At 41.3% G+C, this 18,454-nt stretch overlaps 1 protein-coding gene across 5 annotated transcripts in view; it reads right to left on the bottom strand.

Annotated features, from left to right (window-relative positions):
* Window positions 1-2,901: 2,901 nt before the first annotated feature.
* The window catches only part of NPNT (nephronectin), a 52,803-nt gene continuing 37,250 nt past the window's right edge, over window positions 2,902-18,454 (bottom strand). For 3 of the 5 annotated variants that reach the window (XM_059817508.1, XM_059817507.1, XM_059817509.1), the window contains 4 exons: window positions 11,471-11,566; window positions 10,983-11,081; window positions 7,300-7,556; window positions 2,902-4,864 (listed from right to left, as the gene is read on the bottom strand). In XM_059817508.1, coding sequence (XP_059673491.1) covers window positions 4,769-4,864; window positions 7,300-7,556; window positions 10,983-11,081; window positions 11,471-11,566 — 548 coding nt within the window. In that variant the 3' untranslated portion in view covers window positions 2,902-4,768. The remainder of the gene's footprint in view (window positions 4,865-7,299; window positions 7,557-10,982; window positions 11,082-11,470; window positions 11,567-18,454) is intronic. The other 2 variants (XM_059817510.1, XM_059817511.1) reach the window with 1 other exon arrangement.

Raw genomic sequence — 18,454 nt, 5'->3', positions numbered from 1 at the left:
TCTCCACGGATAGACTGCACATCGACACGCCAGTGGGGAGAAGGGGATTTAGTAGTATAGATGCATGGGTATAGATTTAATAGTATGGATACAGGTATTATGTGCTATGTAGCCTCAGGGACAGAGGACAGTCCCAAGCACGTTTAATTGACTGATAAAGGGGTGGCCTCTGTGGGGTTCATGAAGACTTAATTTCTGTTAAGCTGATACTATTACGAACTGAGCCATTTTGAATAAAGAATCTTTCTTAAACCAAGTGGACTATTACATGACTATGCTACCAGACCCGAGAGGTTTTGCATTGTCTATGGAAGCTTAACGTTACCAGCCTCCTTGCAGAGGAGAAAGATGGGGACTCACTAAGATACACATCCAGTCCTTTTGTTGTTTCAAAGCCAATTTTCTTTGAAAGGCTTTTTTTGTTGTTTGCAGTAAGAAGCCACAGGTACTGAACCGGAGAGTATGCATGCCGAGTAATCCTGCTTCATACATAGGGGAATTCTGTCTTGAACCATCCTGACAAGGGGAAAAATCTGGTGAGTCCATTTCTTCAAGTTTTTGACCTAAAGGGGAAGGGCAGGGGCAAAAGACAAGGGAAGAGGTGACGTGGTTCCCCCCCTTCTGCTGGGGCACCAGTGGTATCAGAGCAATGATGGTGTCTCCCTGAAAACCCATGTAAGTGGCAATCCCCAACTTAGTGCTGGTGTTGCATGCAAATGTAGTAAAATCATCCTCTGAGTACACACTGTACCTTGTCTTTCCAGGAGTTTGCCAAACTCAGAATGAGTATCAGGATTCTGGATGAGAGTCTGTAATGAGAGCATGGGCTGTTGAAATGCACGGCGAGGGAAAATCTGGGAGAAGAGTGTGAAAGAGAACTTATTCCTAGCCTGAACAGAAGGTAAAATGTCACAAAGTAGGTGGTTAACAAAAATTACTGGAAAAGTGCTGGAAAAGAGGAAGGCAGGATTTAGCTGTACCACAGAGAGGGGCTCCTTACTCCGTGTGCTAGGTAAGTACTTGGCTTCCTTCCTCAAACACTTAATGCTAGCCTCAGCCTGTTGGGCACATGTGTGTGCGTGCACAGGGTATAGGCAATTATACGTAACGTTTCTTGGTACAGAGTACAGAGATGCTCTAGAGATGGCCCGTTTGCTCTAGGGATTGGTGTCTGCAATACCTGTAGAAGAGTGTTTCGATGGCAATGGAGTCTTGTTCCTGGGTCTTGGGGACGCCTTTAATAGCTGGATTACAGGAAAACAGGAAAGGGGCAAAAATCTGCCCGTGTTCTACAGAATGAGGTTAAATATTACTAAAAGTAAAGAAAGAATTGATCAGTTCTCAACAGCTCTTGGGAAGCAACCTGAGGGAAAATAATGATGGAGAGTACCTGCTCTACAGAGCAGGGAATTGTTTCTGGCTTTATCCAGAAAATTCAGGTCCACTTGGCTTCGTTGTTTGACATGTTATGAAGAAAATGAGGGATGGATCTGTACTTTTGACATGTATCAAGCATGTGTAAGCATGATACCCCATCTGGCTCTCCGGGAGTTAAATTAGAGATTTCTTAGGAGGAAAAAGGCAACCTAACATGAACAGTCCAGTGAGCACGCAGATCCAGTAACTGGGCTATTTATTTGCTATGAAAAGAAACTGCTCTCCTGATCTCAGTAGTGTTACCCAGGCTGTTTGTCAAGTTTAAGAAGAGAGATAGAGAAAAAATAAACCATTTGTTTTTCCAAAAATAGACTATCTCAGCCCAAAGCAACCAGCCAGAGCACTGTCTAGAGGACAATTTGTTTCAAAGCATGAGGAGGTTTCTGTGCCCTTTCAAACCGGTACTGGAAGTTACCACCATAATGTTTAGTCTTTCTTTCTAAAGGTGCAGGTTTACACCAATGCATTGCTCATCTTGGTTTTATTTTTTTTTTTATTGGTGTGGAAATTCTGAAATCATGAAACCTGGTGTGACTACAGGACGTCAGGATAAAACAGCAGGTAAGAAAGTGTTCTAACTACCAGGAAAACTTTGATAATTTGGTGTTTGAGATATAGATCTGTATAAATAAAAATTGCGTATGATTTAACTGGGCCTCAGCTGACAATTAATGACTATCTTTCTAACATTCACAGATAAATTTTTGAAGACAGACAGACAGCTATAGTTTATCTTGTTGTCTATCTTTAAATGCAGAGTGACCAGGTTTCAAGGTGGCTGTCACAATGCATGATCTGGTTTTAGTAGTCTTTGAGACCATTACTGTGCCTCATTTGCAGGGAGGAACACCCTGTCACCGGGCATATACAGAGAGACCTAGCGCTTGGGTTGGAAGCAGGTGCTACTGTTGCGTCTTTGCTCCATGAGCTCAGGGTTCTCTTCTCATGACTAATCTGACTCATATTAGGGTGGTTACTGTAATCTCCAGTCTTGCATAGTTAGGAGCTCAATTTCTATTTTAACCAGGAGTCTCAATCTCAGAAAGCTGTAGTAGTATGTGGTAAAGACCATCTTCATCCACTGTAGATGAACCAGACCAAAATGTGTTAATCATGTTAGATGCTGAAGAACAGAACAGTTTGTGCAGGTTCAGTAGTGTGTGCAACTGTGGTAGCTGCTGCTGCTTGTAAAATGGACACTTTCTATTGCAGAAGCTCTTAAGTTACCTGTGAAACTGTTCTTAAAAAAAGCTAGGCTGAAAATTGTCATCCTTCCTTTTGAATAATACATATAATGTTCTTGACATATCACAGTGAAATGTGCTTTTATTTTTAAATCTGACAAGAGCTACTTCACTGTGGTTGAATTGTCATCTTTTTGTTCATTTCACTGCAATGAAAATGAGACTTTTGATCCAGAAATGAAAACAAGATTTCCAATTAATAGCAAGTAACAGCCTCCTTTACTGATTGCTTTAAAATAAGGACAAGGTATTTCAACTATTCACAAACATTTCTGACATATTACAAAGTAATGTAAGAGAGGAAGATCATGATCATATTTGAAGCAAAATAGTTTAAAAATGCTTACAAATGCATTGTTTATTCCCTTTCAAAATGTTTCTTTATACAGTTTTGCAGGAGACTATCTGTTTGGTCAAATAAACTTCTGCTGTACATACTGTGCTTTGTCCTGGGGGACAAATTGGGCAAATGTTTTCAAAACAGTGCTTTGTCAGAAACAGTGGTTTGGAATATGACCTCTCATGGTCTTGCAATTTTGTCTCTGTGGACTTTGTGAAAGGCTTAACATGAATTTTTTTTGATGATGGTTTTAGAATATGGTATTTTACATCGTATTAGGTATTTAAAAGATCTGAGACCTATTTATTCTATATATACATTTTTGAAGCTTACAGGCTGTGCCACTAACAAGATTTTATCAATCTTTTGTCATTTTCTTAAATGTTACAATTACTTTGTCGAATTTAGAATTGTTAGTAGCAATGATGCTGTTCCTCATTTAAAAAATCCCAAACCAAACAGAAGAATTCCCTGGGAAACTGCACACCACATGCGTGATACGCAAGTAAAAAATTAGTCCAAAGTTCTGATAAATATTTAGTTCCAGCTAGAGCTAATAGTTGTTCTAGTTCTAAAGAATAAAATGTTTACTATACACAGAAGAGTTGGATGGCATATGGACATTTGACGAAGATCACTCAAGGCATTTCACGGTCTGAACTGTTCATACAGCATTAATGCAGCTGCCCTTTTTGCTTACGCATAGGCTTGTACCACCTCTGGGACCGGAACATTCCTGGTAGTGTCAACGGGCTCAAGGTTACAAGATGCAAGTTATCTTCTCCAGGCTGCTCAGTCTTCAACTGCACCAGGAGTTTCTTGCAGAACTGAGAGGCCTTTTGGACTTGCTCCTGAGCTAAATGCAAACTCATACAGCACTATCAGATGCCAGTTTACATCAGGTAAGGGTTTGGTCTTTTGCCTGCCGCATATTACAACATGAAAAACTGCACCAGCGTTTTTCAGTGAGCACCATTAACTGACTTTGGTAACGTATCTATTGGCACGACCAGCGGGATCAGAGAATACACTGAACTCCTGTCTTGTACAATACGGAAGCACAGCTGCCAATTACCTTGCAAATAGAGTCTGTAAATATTAAAAACATAAATATGTTAATAACCACACAGATATACACAGAACACAGCAGTGGCAATATTACAGGACGCAGCACCTACTCTATATAACTGCTTTTTGTTAATACAGATGCAACACCAAAATAATATGAAGCAAACCCTTCTTCAAAGGCCAATGCCAGTAAGCCAAAGTTCAGGTCCAGGCTTCTGCTAATCGGACGTGACTCTGAAGCTAGACCAACCCCACTGTCTATCAAATCTAATCAATGAAAGCGTAGCACTATGGGAAGATAATAAGTATCAGTTAACGCTAAAACTTTCTGAGTGGGAGCTTTCTTTTGCCACCTTTTGTAATTAATTCTCCCTTTTTCATAAGTGCTCTCCGTGTGAGCAGTCACCAGGCTTAACAGAGGATAGAAGTTATTACATACAAAATATGATTTAGGAGTAAGGATTAATAGAAACAACCAGTACAAGATTGGAGTTCCTGAATCCTGCGAGGTGCTCTCCATGTTTTTAAGTGACTTTTCGGTGAGACTGCACTTAGGAGACCACTAAGACATCGTCAGTCTCCAACTTTTTCTTCTTTTTCGTGCAGTTCTGTTTCAAAGCTTGGTTGGAATAGCTCGAGAAGGGCTAGAGGAGATGACTGTGCTGGTCCATTGTCTTTGCTAATGCTCTTCAGAGCAGCGTCCTCTCCTCAAGATCACGTCATCTAGTCCAATATCCCCAGTTCTTCCTTTCCCTTTCTCCCCTTTGAAAATAACCTGGGAAGAGAAACAGAACAATTGGAGTGCAAAAATAAAATAAAATGAAAGTTTTGTTTAAGAGAGGTCTCAACAGTAAGAACAAAAGCGTAAGAAAGCTCAGGCAATCGTAACTGACTCACAAGAGCCCATTTATTCTCCTCAGAATTATGGCTGGTTTTTCTATTTCTGATCCTCTCCCTTCTTCACCTTGGCAGGATCTTTGTGAAGAGGCAGCAGTTCAGGACAGAGTTGCTCCAGCTGCACCATCTGCTGAGGTGAGATGAACTTCCACATAAGAGAATCTCGGCCACTTTCTACACATCAACCCTGCACTGTTTTCATTATCCCTCAGGGCAAACACATAAAATCCTTCGTATTCTCAAAAATGTTGTCTAACAGAGAAGCTTTCCATTTTTAAAGCACCTTGCAGCTGCCTTAGGGGAACTAGAAACATTTATTTAACCAATTCTGGCTCCTGCAGACTCATGGTAACCTACAGAAGCGCTGGCTTCTCGCAAAATGGTGGCGGAACTTTGGGCATGGATTTAAGCAGATCATTAGCAGTCCAGATTTAGCCTGAGTAGGAGAAATTCAACAAACGTAAAGCTTGACTAGAAGGACTGGAGCATCAATCAGAGATGACAGACAGAATGGCCATAAATCAGTATTGCTGACCTGTGATTCAGAAGCCTGAACTGTTTAATACAGTCAGAGTTTTTGACCAGGGCTTAAAAATTATTTGAAGCCTACAGCAAAACTTTGTAAGAGTCTGCTGTTATCATAAAGCTGGAAAGAGTTAATACAGATTCATAGATCAGAAATTCAGCTGTGTAGTTAAAAATAGTTTGGATGCTTGCTGAAAGCACGCTTTCAAAGAAGGAGTAGGAACAGAGCAGGTCAGAGAAACTCTGTGTTGAATATACTGAATTATTTTTTTAGAAATAAAAGAATTTAGAAATTACTTTTCTATTCAACTCTATGTTGAATAAATTAATTATTTTTTAGAAATGAGTAATTTTGGGTGTACTTTAGAAATAATTTACACAGAGCTAATTCCTTAGAGAGTGTGATGAAGGATTCCGGTCTCCATTCATATTTTCCTCGGGTTTTCAGTAGGCCCCCCTAAAATCACTAGTGTTTAGTTGCCTTTGGTTTTTATTTAGCTAGCAAATAAAGCTTCCATATTTCTTCCTGATTTCTCTGGCAGAGGCCTTCCCTGCTTAACCTAGAGTTTCCTCTCATTCCTTGATCCTTGGAATAAACGTCACAGTGGTTCAGGCCAGCAGCCCCGGCTCCCCATGCTGGCTGGAAAAGATCCCAAACTCTAAAACTCATTTGCTTTTCTGCCAGACGCTGTTAGTAATACACACTTATTTAATGAACTGTTCTATAAGGTGAGACAGACCTAAGGATTGCGAGAAGTGTTAAACTTGGCAGAAAAGGGTAAGAATGGGGCAAATATATTGTTCACCTGCTATAAACTTCCACATTCTCAGCCTGAAACTCATTTACAGCTAACAGAAGGTCAGGTGTCTTTGTTACTTTTGCTGAGGTAAAGGTTTCAGAAAATTAACTGCAGTAATTACAGCCTTAGTATTAATTTTAGAACCATATACTGTGTGTGTGTTGTAGCCTGCTCCCACCATGAACACAGTCTTTTAGACCACCTGTATAAGTCAGAGCAAAACAGGGCCTGAAGCACCCAAGCCCCTTCTTCAGATCTGAAATAGAAACTATCTTCAAAGCTAAGCAGAGGTTGAAGAAAAATGCTGAGCTTTTGATATATCAGTTTATCACCCAATGTTTCTGAGATTTCCAGGTATTAAAAGATTCTCCGTGGCACTTCAGATAGCTTCTTTTGATTGCGCTAAACCATTTTGTGTTATTGGCATAGTTAGGTCATCATTTACCTCCTTGTCCAGATGGGCTGCAGGTATGCTAAAGAGCATAAAACCATGTGAGATTGCACATGTAACCTCCCTGCATTATCAGAAATTACTTATTTTCAGTATCTTTACCCTGGTTTAGCCAGTTATTAATCCACAGGGGATGATTCTTCCTATTTCAGGGCACTGTATTATTTAAAGATTGTTCATGAGGAATCTCGATCCAGGCTATTTGGAAATCTGTGTACAGTATTGCCATTGTTCATGAGACTGCTCTTTCCTACGTGGTGATTCCCTGAAAACAGGCTCCTCGTGGTAGCTCAGTACAGGCTATTTTGTCATTTCCTACATGTCTGTTGCTGTAGGTGAGGGTTTTAGCAAAACACTAATTTGACAAACTGCACAATGACTCTCTTATCCTTAATATGATTGCATTGGCAGGGATCAAAGAAGTAAAACACAGGCTGAAATTGGACCCAGAAGACAAACAGTCCAGTGCTACACCATCTAAGTGTCTCCAGCTTCTCATGCAAAAAACCAGCAGGCACCACGTGCATCGGTACTTACACTCTTGATGCCTAGTCCTCGCAAAGTTATCTGTGTCTGTCTCCAGCCATGGCCACCATTTCGTCCCCAAACGGCTGGTCCGTGAGCACCGTTTGTCCGTACGAAGACTTGGAGGGCACCAGAATGCAGGCCGGGCACCTTATGCCTAAACGACAGGCACAAGTCACTGGCCTGAGCCCTGTGGCCCAGCGGCAGGACAAGATGCGCTACTCTTCCGTCTTTGCCTTTGGCATCGGAGATGGTAAGATACTGTCCCCCTGCAAAAGAAAACGCAGTTAAGTTTGCTTGTTTGGTTTTTTTTAATTCTACTATGTTGCAGGACCAAATGCACAAGAGTCATTATGAAAGTCAAAAAATCAAGAAGGGTTCCACAAGGCCCAGTGAGTCTTAAATAAGGCATATGGCTGCTGGAACGTGCACCAGAACTGACACATCTGCCTCCTGCAGGGTAGGATTTACAGTGCTGGTCTTCTGCTTACCTTAGCACCAGGTTAGGTCTTGCCCCTCTCATTTCTTCTTTACAAAGCAAATAATGCCTCTTTCAAAAAATGAAAATTTCATGTATTCCTTCATTTCTGACAACCCCTTGGTGACTGCATGATTTTAAACCCACGGTGTCATTAAAGCTACCGTGTACATTTATGCACCTTGTGAGCTGTGTTTTTTTGCCATTGGATAGATGCGTGAGAAGGCCAGCATAAATGGTATCGGGTCATTGAGCTACGGTCTGTCCCTTTCCTTTTATTTGGGAACTGCGTTAACAGGTTAAGTCTCAAAGCATATCCATGTGCAAACAAACACGGATAGCCTTTTCATTTATTTAACCATAATTTAAACTCTTAACCTGGATGAGATACAGAAAGCTAGAAACAGTAATGACTTCCACGCTCCCTGAAGTCTTCTCTAACAGTAGTAAGTTGTCAGTGAACATCATACATACTATTTTTATCTCTGATCATGTATGAATTAAAGGTGCCTTCATAAAAACACCCAGCACTTGAAAAGTAGAGGATCTCAGGGTATGGCAACATCCATTAAACCTAAAAATAAAAAAGGCATATACTCTGTAATTCCTATGCACCCTTTCACAGGGGCACTCAAAACTACAATAAATGAGACTTCACCTCTGGGAGAAAACCCTCACCTTTATTTTTTCTTTATGATTTTCATTAAAACTTTTGCAAGGTGGATGGTAACTTTAAAATTTGAAATTACCAAAGAGAGGAGGGTTCACTTCTAAAAACAAAAATTTAAAAAAATTCTTCTCTTACTCTGAACCTAAGAATCTTTGGTTTTAATTGAGATAGTATTTTTTTAATCTTTTTTTAATAAAAAAAATCCAAGTTTAATGAACTTAAGGTAAAGATGGCATTTAGATGAAACCAATGATGTAGAAATGTTGGGGGGTTGTAATATTGTTGATGTACACGGTCTTTACTTAATTATAGAATAGAAAAATATTTTTCATTTAAATTGTTGCCCTGCTACTACTCAACCAGAGGTTTATTTTGTGAAAGCTTCTTTTTGAAAGCCACAATTATTTCCCTCGAAAGCTGTGAGATCTAATGACAACAACATACCAGGGCTTGTCACACACTGAAAAGGAAAGCCAGCCTCCAATTCGCTGCTTCTACACAGGTTTCTACGTTCTTTGGTCTCAATGAGATTTAACAAAACAAAGTAGTATGCTGCTGTCTGGGGCCCCAGATCTGCATTTGGGCATGAAGTGGGATCCATTTGTCCATGGATCTTTTAAAGTTTTTTGGGGTTGGTTTGTTTTATTTAATGCATTGTTTTTGCATCAAGGTCACTAGCTGCTAAAATAAGCATATCAGAGTTTAAATAACTACACCTGTTTGTTGTCGATACAAGTATATCACTGTAAAAGTACTGACTTGACTCATTAACTGCATCTGTTTCAGTTACAGTGACTGAATCCAATCAATAGGAAACGGATTTAGGTAAGCACAAAGCCAGCGGAGCGGTAGGCAAGCCACTGCAGGAAAAGGTCCCCTCAAATCACCATTTTCTGCATGCAAGATAAGCTTATAAGGCTTCAGCATGGCACCTTTCAAAATGCAGATTCTGATAAACCAATAAATAGCAAACTTTGAAAGGTGAAAGCAAACACTCAGGAACAAGCTGTGAAAATAAATCCTTGCAACAAGGTATTCCAGACAGGAGGGAGTGGGTGGGTGACTTCAAGGGACTAGTTTTAACAGGTTGTGTCAACAGCAGCAGAACATACACAGGAAACAAAAAGCTGTGATTGTCCCTGCCTGGAAAGCACCACAGCAGAAAAAAAAAAAGTCTAAAAAAAAAAAACAAACAAACCCAAAAAGCCGCTTAAAAATCATAGTTCTGGAACTTAACAGGTATTAACAACAATTTTTGAGTACAGGTCACGAATATGCTTTGAGTGACTGACTGTCTCAGAAACAAAGCGTTTTTAAATCCATTGTTTCAAAAAGATGTTCGAATGACATGCGATCTTTTTTAAAACGCCAGTCAGCAAGCAGGCGACAGCTACCTGGTTCCTCATCTGCAGGGGGAAGAAGCTCTGCTCTCCGAGACATTCAAAAGACTTTTTAAGCGTCGTAAGGCGCATACGAAATACTAGAGCATGCCTGTGGGTGGGGAAGGGGCCTGCCCGGTAAGTGAAGACAGCACTTCCACTTGGCCAGCTGAACAGCCTGCAAAAGGTGCCAGGTCACCCGCTGCGGTGGCAAATGGCCGTCTCATCAATGCCACTGTAAGGACAGACATCTGTGATGAGGTGGTGCATAAGGAAAATGGCTCTCAGTGCCCTCACCCTCCCTCAACTTAACCTGGAACATTTTACCCGCCTGAGAGCACGTTTCCTTCCGCAGTCTGCCATCCCCTCACATAATTGAAGCATTGTGCACTTCAAAGGCTGCTCTTCTGGGTATGAAGTAATCCCATCATTACGGGAGCCAGAGACGTGTGTCTAATCCCCAGCGCTGTGGGGCAAGCGCTGCTGGGGGAAGGGGACAGGGGCAAGGACAGCCACCCTCTCAGTGCCACGCAGTGAAACCAACAGGGGACAGACTCCAACCAAGTGCCAGCAGCGCAGATGGGCGGTTGTTCTGCTGGGGCTACGCCGGCAGAGGTGTGCGAGCGGGAGTGGTTGCTGCTTGTCATCCTTCCACTTGCTTAACGGTTTTCCTGTATATAGGTTGCTGTAACTTAGAGTAGAATTCAGTAAAAATCAAACTGAGAGGTTTAAACTAGAACACTGTATTTGGCAGCAGAACAAAGACTATTTCCAGCACTTTCTGTAATTTTGCTAGTAATACAGAAATAATTATGTTTGCGTGGTGGTTTGAAAAATAAGCTTTGTTGCCCCATAAATAAAAGCTGTTCTCTAGTCCACGTTTTTGTTCTTTCTGATTCTTTTAAGACAGATAATCTTACTGGATACATTTACTACTCCTTCAGAGACATTCCTATTGTAAAGACGCCAGCTACGATAAAAGCGCAAATTCTCAATTGCTTTTTTATGTTGGCAATCCTCAGTTTTGAGTTTTATACACAGAAGAGGTGCGGGTGTGAAATGTATCCTGGAACCAAAGCCGCGTAAATTCGTAACGCGAGAACTGTCACCAACCTCAAGCCAGGGTGGTTCTTCAACTACAGGATGCGATCGTACACCAGTATCTTACCTGACGCATCTCTCACTGGTTCCCAGTGCAAGTCATCATCTTTGTCCTTGATCCACCCGCACAGTCCACTGTCAAAATTACAGCTGTGTACCAGCACGCCTGGGCAGAACAGAGCACAGGGTCAAAAAAAAAAAAGGAAGTGATTTGGATTGTTTTGCCTGGGGAACTACAGCAATTTCCCTTGTGGCTGACACTAGCAAGTAAATATGAAAATTAAATGCAGCAGAAGGAGCACAAGGAAAAGAGTCTACAAAACCACTAAAACAATAAAAAGGATGCTAGTGTTATTATTAACAATTCACACTATTTTTGTGCTAAATCTGTTAGGAAATATAAAGGTTCACTTAGGTGGTGGGTTTTTTTCTTTTTACAAAGCATAGTTTAAACAAGGGACATAAGATGTAGGAGTCCTGTAAAAATGTATAAAACCCCAAGAAATCTCAAAAAATCCTAAACCCTAGGCCCTGAACAGGAGACATGATCTTTACCTGGATCATCGTTTGCTTCAAATTCATCGGCGGTAATCCCTCTTTCAATTTCAAGTATTTCAAACAGATTATTGCTCACTCCAGGCTGGCGTGGAACTATGAGAAAAGTAGTTTTACAGAAATGAATGAGATAAAGGTAGTTAGTGACCTACTTCCTTATCTTTAATAAAAACCAGCAGAGCAGCTCTGGGCATTGTGCTTTCTTGGAGAATTCAATATATTTAATTATATTTGACATGAAGATTCATAAACTTTCTGCCTATGTGATTTATGATTTGTGTTGTAACATTTATCTGAGCACTGTAAAAGGTGATTCCAAATCTGCTAAAGGCTCTTCAAATGAAAGCTCCTTTTTAAGCAGAGGGGGAATAAAAAAAAGAAAAAAGCTTTAACCTTGAAGCACACTATTCCCCTCCAAACGCACTTTTAAAGATAGTGGTTTCTCACTAAAATAAAGCCACATTAAAGCCCTTGCTCAAACCTGATCCACTCACCTTCCACAGATGTTTATAGGAGCATCTCAACAGGAGGCAGCGGTACTTGGCAGAGGCCCCACTCGCACCTAACCTTCGAAACAGAGCTGAAGGTACATCCACCTGTCTGCAAAGTATTAGAGCTCCCTAGGCAATTACCGGGATTGGACTGAGAGCTGAGAAGGAGGAGCTCTAGTGGAAGCTGGAATTCAGCTGCAATTACGCTTTTTTGCTTTCCAACACAGTCTGTCCTTCAGCTGCAAGGAGAAAGACAGCAGCCAGGACAACCTGAAATTTAAGAGGGCTTTGTGGGAACGATGGCTGCCAAAGTCAGGTGGCTGCCAAGACTTCCACTTACTTCTGAAGACGCTGTGCCAGTCTGTGTAAGTCTCCAGAAATAACACGCCGATGTCATGCCTGATGGACAGCTGTCAACTAGAGATAAACAGATCGCACTGGATAGAGCTGTCTTAGAAATTCCTCTTGTAGAGGCAGGTCTGGTGCATAATTAATAACAGTAGTAATGTGTTTCAGACATGTCCGTAGGTGTTATAGACACCTCTGACACCTATGGTATTTGTAAGGGCCTTATCTATTAAAAACTTGACATGTTTTCCATTTGCAGTGCTAAAATATCTTAATGTCTCTATAGGCTTCTTAGGCAAGTGAGAACAAGAAGAGTTGAGATGTTTTACAATTCTAAACTGAAATAGAGGACTGTTGTTTTCAGGAAATCAAAGGTAAGAAGAAACTTCCTTTGCACATGTAAATAGCACTGCTGCAAGAGCTCCTCTACAGCCAGAAGACAGAGGAACATGAAAAACAAGAATGAAGTAGCTTCCTGCTTTTTGGAGTTATGATAAAATAAGCAGCCTGATAAAAGGTCGACCAAACGCTAATGTATTTTAAAAGTAATATTACAGGCTGCAGCTCTTGGATGGAAATTTTGTATAACAAAAATAAATAAATAAAAAGATTGAAATCTGTAGGAAACAATTGATTAACTCCTTAATATTACAGTCATTTTTGGAATCACTGTGTCTCCTTTTTCTTTTTTTTTTAATCCTTTGTAGATTTTGGCTTATGTCTAGTTGCAGTCTAGGGTATTAATGCCCAAACAGCCTCAAGGACTTTAGGTTGGCTTGGGGAGAAAAGGACTGTTAATTTTTAAGGATACATTGTTTGTAATAGTATTTTTGCTGCTTTGTTTAATCTGTTTTTTTGCTTCCATGATTAGAATTTTGAGATTTACCATAAAAGAAACCTTACAAATGTGCACAGCCCATACCACCTAGGCCAATCATCACCCTGCAGTACATTTATGCACAAATACTATATTCAAATATATAAAGAAAAAAACCCCGTTTACCTCAGGCAGCAAAAAATCGAAACAGGAATGCCCTGAAACCATCGCTCACCCTTAATCCCTCCCAGCAGAGCTCTAGCTAACATGTCGGCGGGACAGCTGAACAAGCACAGCGTACAGCTATAGTCGCACCCGCGCAGAGGTGCTTACGGCAGTACAAGCTGTTCTGACACCTAACAGTGCACACACTCTTACACTGCTCTAACTGCGTTAGTCATGGACAGCCATGAGCAGCAGCTTACGGAGTAGATACGAGTGTGAACTGTGTGCGTGCCTAGACCATCGCCACCGTGCTACACACAGCAGCTAGCAGCACCATTTAAACGCACCTGCAGTGGGTTTGCTCGGGGATGTTAAAAACTGGTAATTGAATTTCTTGGGCTTACCGTGGCCAGCCACCTGGGAAAGCAAATTTTGCAGGAGTATTTACTTACAAAGCCTGCGAAACTAACAGTGTGCTGTAAGTTGGTTACTGTCATTTCTGGCAGGACAGTGCGCTGACTGCAATTTCACCTTAGGTAAGCCCTCACAGTGGAGTTTCACCTCGCGTTACAACCACGCTGCAGGCTGCTGCTCCCCGTGGCATGTCTCCACGCATGAGATGCATCTGTGCTGCGCCCCCAGGGACTGTCACCTTGCCTTTCCTCTTCTCAGACTGCGCTAAGGACAAAAGATACTGTTCATTTCTTACGCTACGAAGAACAAGTCAGCAATTCGCTTCAAAACTGCTGAGCACAGCACATATATGTACTGTAGCTGCTAGTCTGGGATGGACACGCAGCCTTTTCTTGAAGTGTCTACATCTGCCACATCCACAGGGATGGAAAGAGGCCAGCCCACGGGAGCAGACGGAAAAGCAAGCTGCCCTCTCCCTGAGCAGCAGGACACCAGCCTGCGAGGAACCTCACAGTGCCATCACCCTCGGGCCCCCACGCACCCACCAGCGACAGGATGCCCACACCCTCTTCTCATCTAGGTTAACACTGAACCTAACACTCTGCACCTCCGCATCATATCCATATCATGCGCCTTAAATTAAGTTTTTCCTAGGGACCAGAGGCTCAGACCACAGACTCGCAGACAGGTAGTTATAGGGCTCTGAATGCACACTGTGGCAGAGAGCACTGAAGAAACCCACTGCCGTGCTCCAGGATTTGTAGGATACTCAGGGGTCACAGTCTGCCCTGTGGATCCCCATCCCAGTCCCCCTTAGCTCGTTTATGGAAAATACTGCAGGAAATATTAGGGATTTATTTTCCAAACTACTTCAGTTTACTTACTAAAATACCATTTCTAATGCACTGCTATTTTATACAAATTTGACTTAGATCTGTGCACACATACAAGCATTCTCCAAATTAAAGTTGATACATTTGCCTATAATTAAAGCTCTACAATAAAATATTTCTTCAAAACTTTTCTCTGAAGTCCTCTCTAAACACTGTTATTATGAACTTCTAGAAGAACATGTTGCAGAGCTTTCAACTTCAGTGCTCAGACCTAATTAGAGGAATGTGCACTTGATATGAAACGAGAGACACAGGACTCTAAATCTGATCCATGTGTACACTTCTTTTTGCTACGACAACTAATATGTTGAGTGGCGATCGTGGGAGAAAGTACTTGGCACAATTATTTTCTGCAAGCTTTCCAAGCCCTTTCTGTGTACTTTATATGGCGTATCAGTGTGCTTTTCACTTAACTTCAACGGTTTGATAAAGCTTGTTAAATATAAACTTGGCTTCTTTTTCTTCGAGAATTTTATAAACTCCAAGTGAGCCAATACATCAACAGTACCATATTCTCAAAGTTCATGAGCTAAGTTCTTCATGGATGCATGAACGTGGGGGGGAACATTTAATAATTGCTTAAGACTGATTTCTTTTCAGCTTTTTAATCCTCTGAGAAAACAGTAGGACTTTTTTTCATTTACTTGCTAATTGCTGAGTTTGGGAGTATAAGAGGTGGTGTGTATGTATGTCAGGTTATTCGTAATTACAGAATAATCACTGTTTTGGTGTTACAAAACCAAAACAAAACATGAACTGCAGCTTCATGTTATTAGTAATCGTTATTACTATTAATAATGCAGTGTTCTGCCTTACAACAAACACTGCGTTCTTATGCAATTCCATTCCACACAATACTCATGACCAAGCTTCCCATTTGTTAAAACGAACAACAAAAAAAGAACAAAGATTTTTTTGACTGAATAGTTATGATTGAAAGTTGTTAGATTCCACTTCCAGAAAAACCCCACAAGTGATGAGATCTCACGCAGAACTAATAGCAAACAGCTAAAAGGAAGGGTAGTCCAGAAGTCAGTTAGACTTTGTAAACAAGAATACGTCCTGTTTTCCTCCAGGGAAGACTTAATATATGCTGGGCTAAAAAGATGGGGCAACGGAGAGGTACGCTTCACCCTTTTATCTGGATACCCACAGCGTCCAGGATATGTTGCCTAAAACTCCGCAGATTCAAATGCTGCAGTGAGAATTATTTCAGGAAGGGCTTTCATGGACTGTCCCACCCTCCTCAGTACTGTTTGTGTAAGAGGGGAGAGATGGCGCTAGCATGCGACCGCTCTGAAGTCCAACCTTGCATTTCCCGGGCAGTTACAAGGCTCATTAACTCTGACCTAAATCAAATACCTTATTATATATATTTCCAGAAGTTTTTCTGAAAAGTAACCTGCCCGCTTTTCTATGAGCAGCTATTCAGGAGGTGCAGAGAGCTAACTGAGCTTCAGGGAAACACAGCTGAAGTAAGTAGTCTACAGAAGCTTGATGATCACATCCGGGGATAAAACTAGCTGGAAGATTGATGGAGGGTGTGATTTCTAAGACTCCTAGATCTTATGATTTAGCCTCAGAGTACAAACAGGAACAAAGTGCCTATCTTAAATGCTTAAATATTAAGACATATACTTCTTAATAGATGCCAGAACAGTGAAGACAAATGAACTGCTATTGTAAAATGATGCCACTCTAATGATATCAAGGAATAACAAAAACCACATTCTTCGCTTTTAGCATTTCCCTTTTTTCAACAGTTTCAAGGATCATAGAACTGCATTTACTGCACTAAGGACTTTTCAGTCATTGAAAGGGGGAGCAGAAAGAATCAAATTTTCATCCAATCTTTAAATTTTTTTAATAGCTGTAATGAGAAAAGTCTCCTAATTCCAATCTTTTCAGCTCAACTAAGGGCTAAGAAGGAAAATTGCTGAACTATCTTTTAATACAGATAAGGGGTTTTGTTCTTGCTCTGCTGATATCTAGTATTACGCTTTGTCTTTGAGGTTATGCTTTTAAGGCTTATCACCCAGATCCCAATGGTAACAGAAATTCATAGTCTTATTGAGAAGTTCATTCTATTTGTTACAGATTTTATCCATCTAACTAACCAGAAGAGACTCCTCTGTACTTCACTATAGTTTGTGTCAGTCCTGAAATAGTTAAATATTAAGCCATTGCTGCATTCCTCCCTCACTGCCATTCCCCCCATACCCATATCAGGAGAAGATTATCCTTGGTGCCAGATTCCACTGTCTGCATCTGACTAAGGGGTTCAAAGGCCAAGTGTAGGAATTCCATTTTAAAAAATACTCATTTTTTTGTTCTCTGAAAAAGCAGCTCCCAAAGTCACTGCAGGCATTTTTAGAAAAGGAGCAAAGCATCTAAAGAAATGCAACAACCCAATACCTTTCGAAAATTGCAAAGATATTTAAATAACGTGATCAGCAGTATTATCATTTGTGCTCTGTCACCACTGAAGAGACCAATTTCACTGGTCCTCAGTTGATTTCAAGCTGAGCAGCATATTCAAGAGTGTTCTGAAGTGAAAGCTTAGGACAAGTTTACTCAGCGTGTGGGACTGCAGGTCGAGTAACAGCAAAGGGAGAAAATAGGGAGCAACGAGTCACCAAGGGTAAGCTCAGGAAAAGGTTAAATAATGAAAAATTAAAATTTGAGAGATGCTTGCAGAAAACAAATACACTTGCCCAGGCATGTTTCCTCTCCTGATCTGGACCAACCCAAGACCACCAGCATGTTTGCATGATTTGGTCTAGTGCCCTAGGACATCTATCAGCATACAGCACACCAACTACGCCTTTGCCATGGATTGCCTAGCAGAAGTACCACCTATTCGGATGGCTAAGCAAAGCAGCATTTACCGTCATGCTGCTTTGTCAAAGTCTGGCTAAGGCTTCAGAGCCTGAGGGGGGAAAAAAAAAGGCAGGAAAAAGTCCATGCATCACAACATAACCCAGTTTAAAAACACAACTTTAAATATTGAGGTCTTCAGCAGATGCTAAGGGCTGGAAGATCAGCATTGCCAGCGGTTGCTGGCTACAGTGTTCTCTCTGCTGTGTTTTGCCCATCCTTGTGTGATGAAGCACTACCTTTTGTGACTCTTTGGGATACAACAGCCCTTGGTGACACACGAGGAAGCAGCCATCTAAGAAGACACTGTAAGTCTTCTGACAACTTTACCGAAGTTAAGTCCTACTTCATGATCTGAGTGGATCTAACATCAGTTTCCTCCTCCATTTTCCAAGACAATGAGTGTTGTAAGATGACTGAATTGCTGCCTGCATTCTCCCATGGGAAACAAATAAAGAAGGCACGAGTGAGGCTTTCTCTTCTCTTTCCAGGTGGCTGATGTAGGTGAGATTAAAACAGCAACAGTTTTAAAGAGGCTGAAGGAATTAGCTGAAAAAGCCCCTTCCCTGAGGAAATACAGAGGCAAGTGAAAAATCTACGAATGTTTTTGGAGGGGGGGTGCGTTTGGCACATCTACATGGCAGATGCGAATCATGTCAGAGGTTAGCTAAATGTTAGTAGTTATTTCAGTTTAAAATTTTGTATTGTCTTAACAGGGTCAGGCACTGCTCTCCCACTGGCCTGGAGCAGGGGCAGGGCTGGTCTGCAACACGCCAGCAGGAACCTGAAGCTTAAACCACCCGACAAATGCCATCTGTAAGCTAACATGAAAGGCTTTTGAGCTAATGCACTTTATTTTGCATTTGCCGCTGGCCAAGAGCACGCACACAGCCAGTTCTGCAGCCCAGCTAATGCCCAGGAACTCAGCGCCTGGCAGTAACGCTCCCATGTTGCTGAACCCCTGGCGTGATGGCGTTTG

The sequence above is a fragment of the Gavia stellata genome, chromosome 5, assembly GCF_030936135.1.
Source record: "Gavia stellata isolate bGavSte3 chromosome 5, bGavSte3.hap2, whole genome shotgun sequence".
Classification (NCBI taxonomy): Eukaryota; Metazoa; Chordata; class Aves; order Gaviiformes; family Gaviidae; genus Gavia; species Gavia stellata.
Note: the sequence above shows the minus strand (reverse complement) of the source record. Positions and strands in the feature narration are given on the sequence as shown.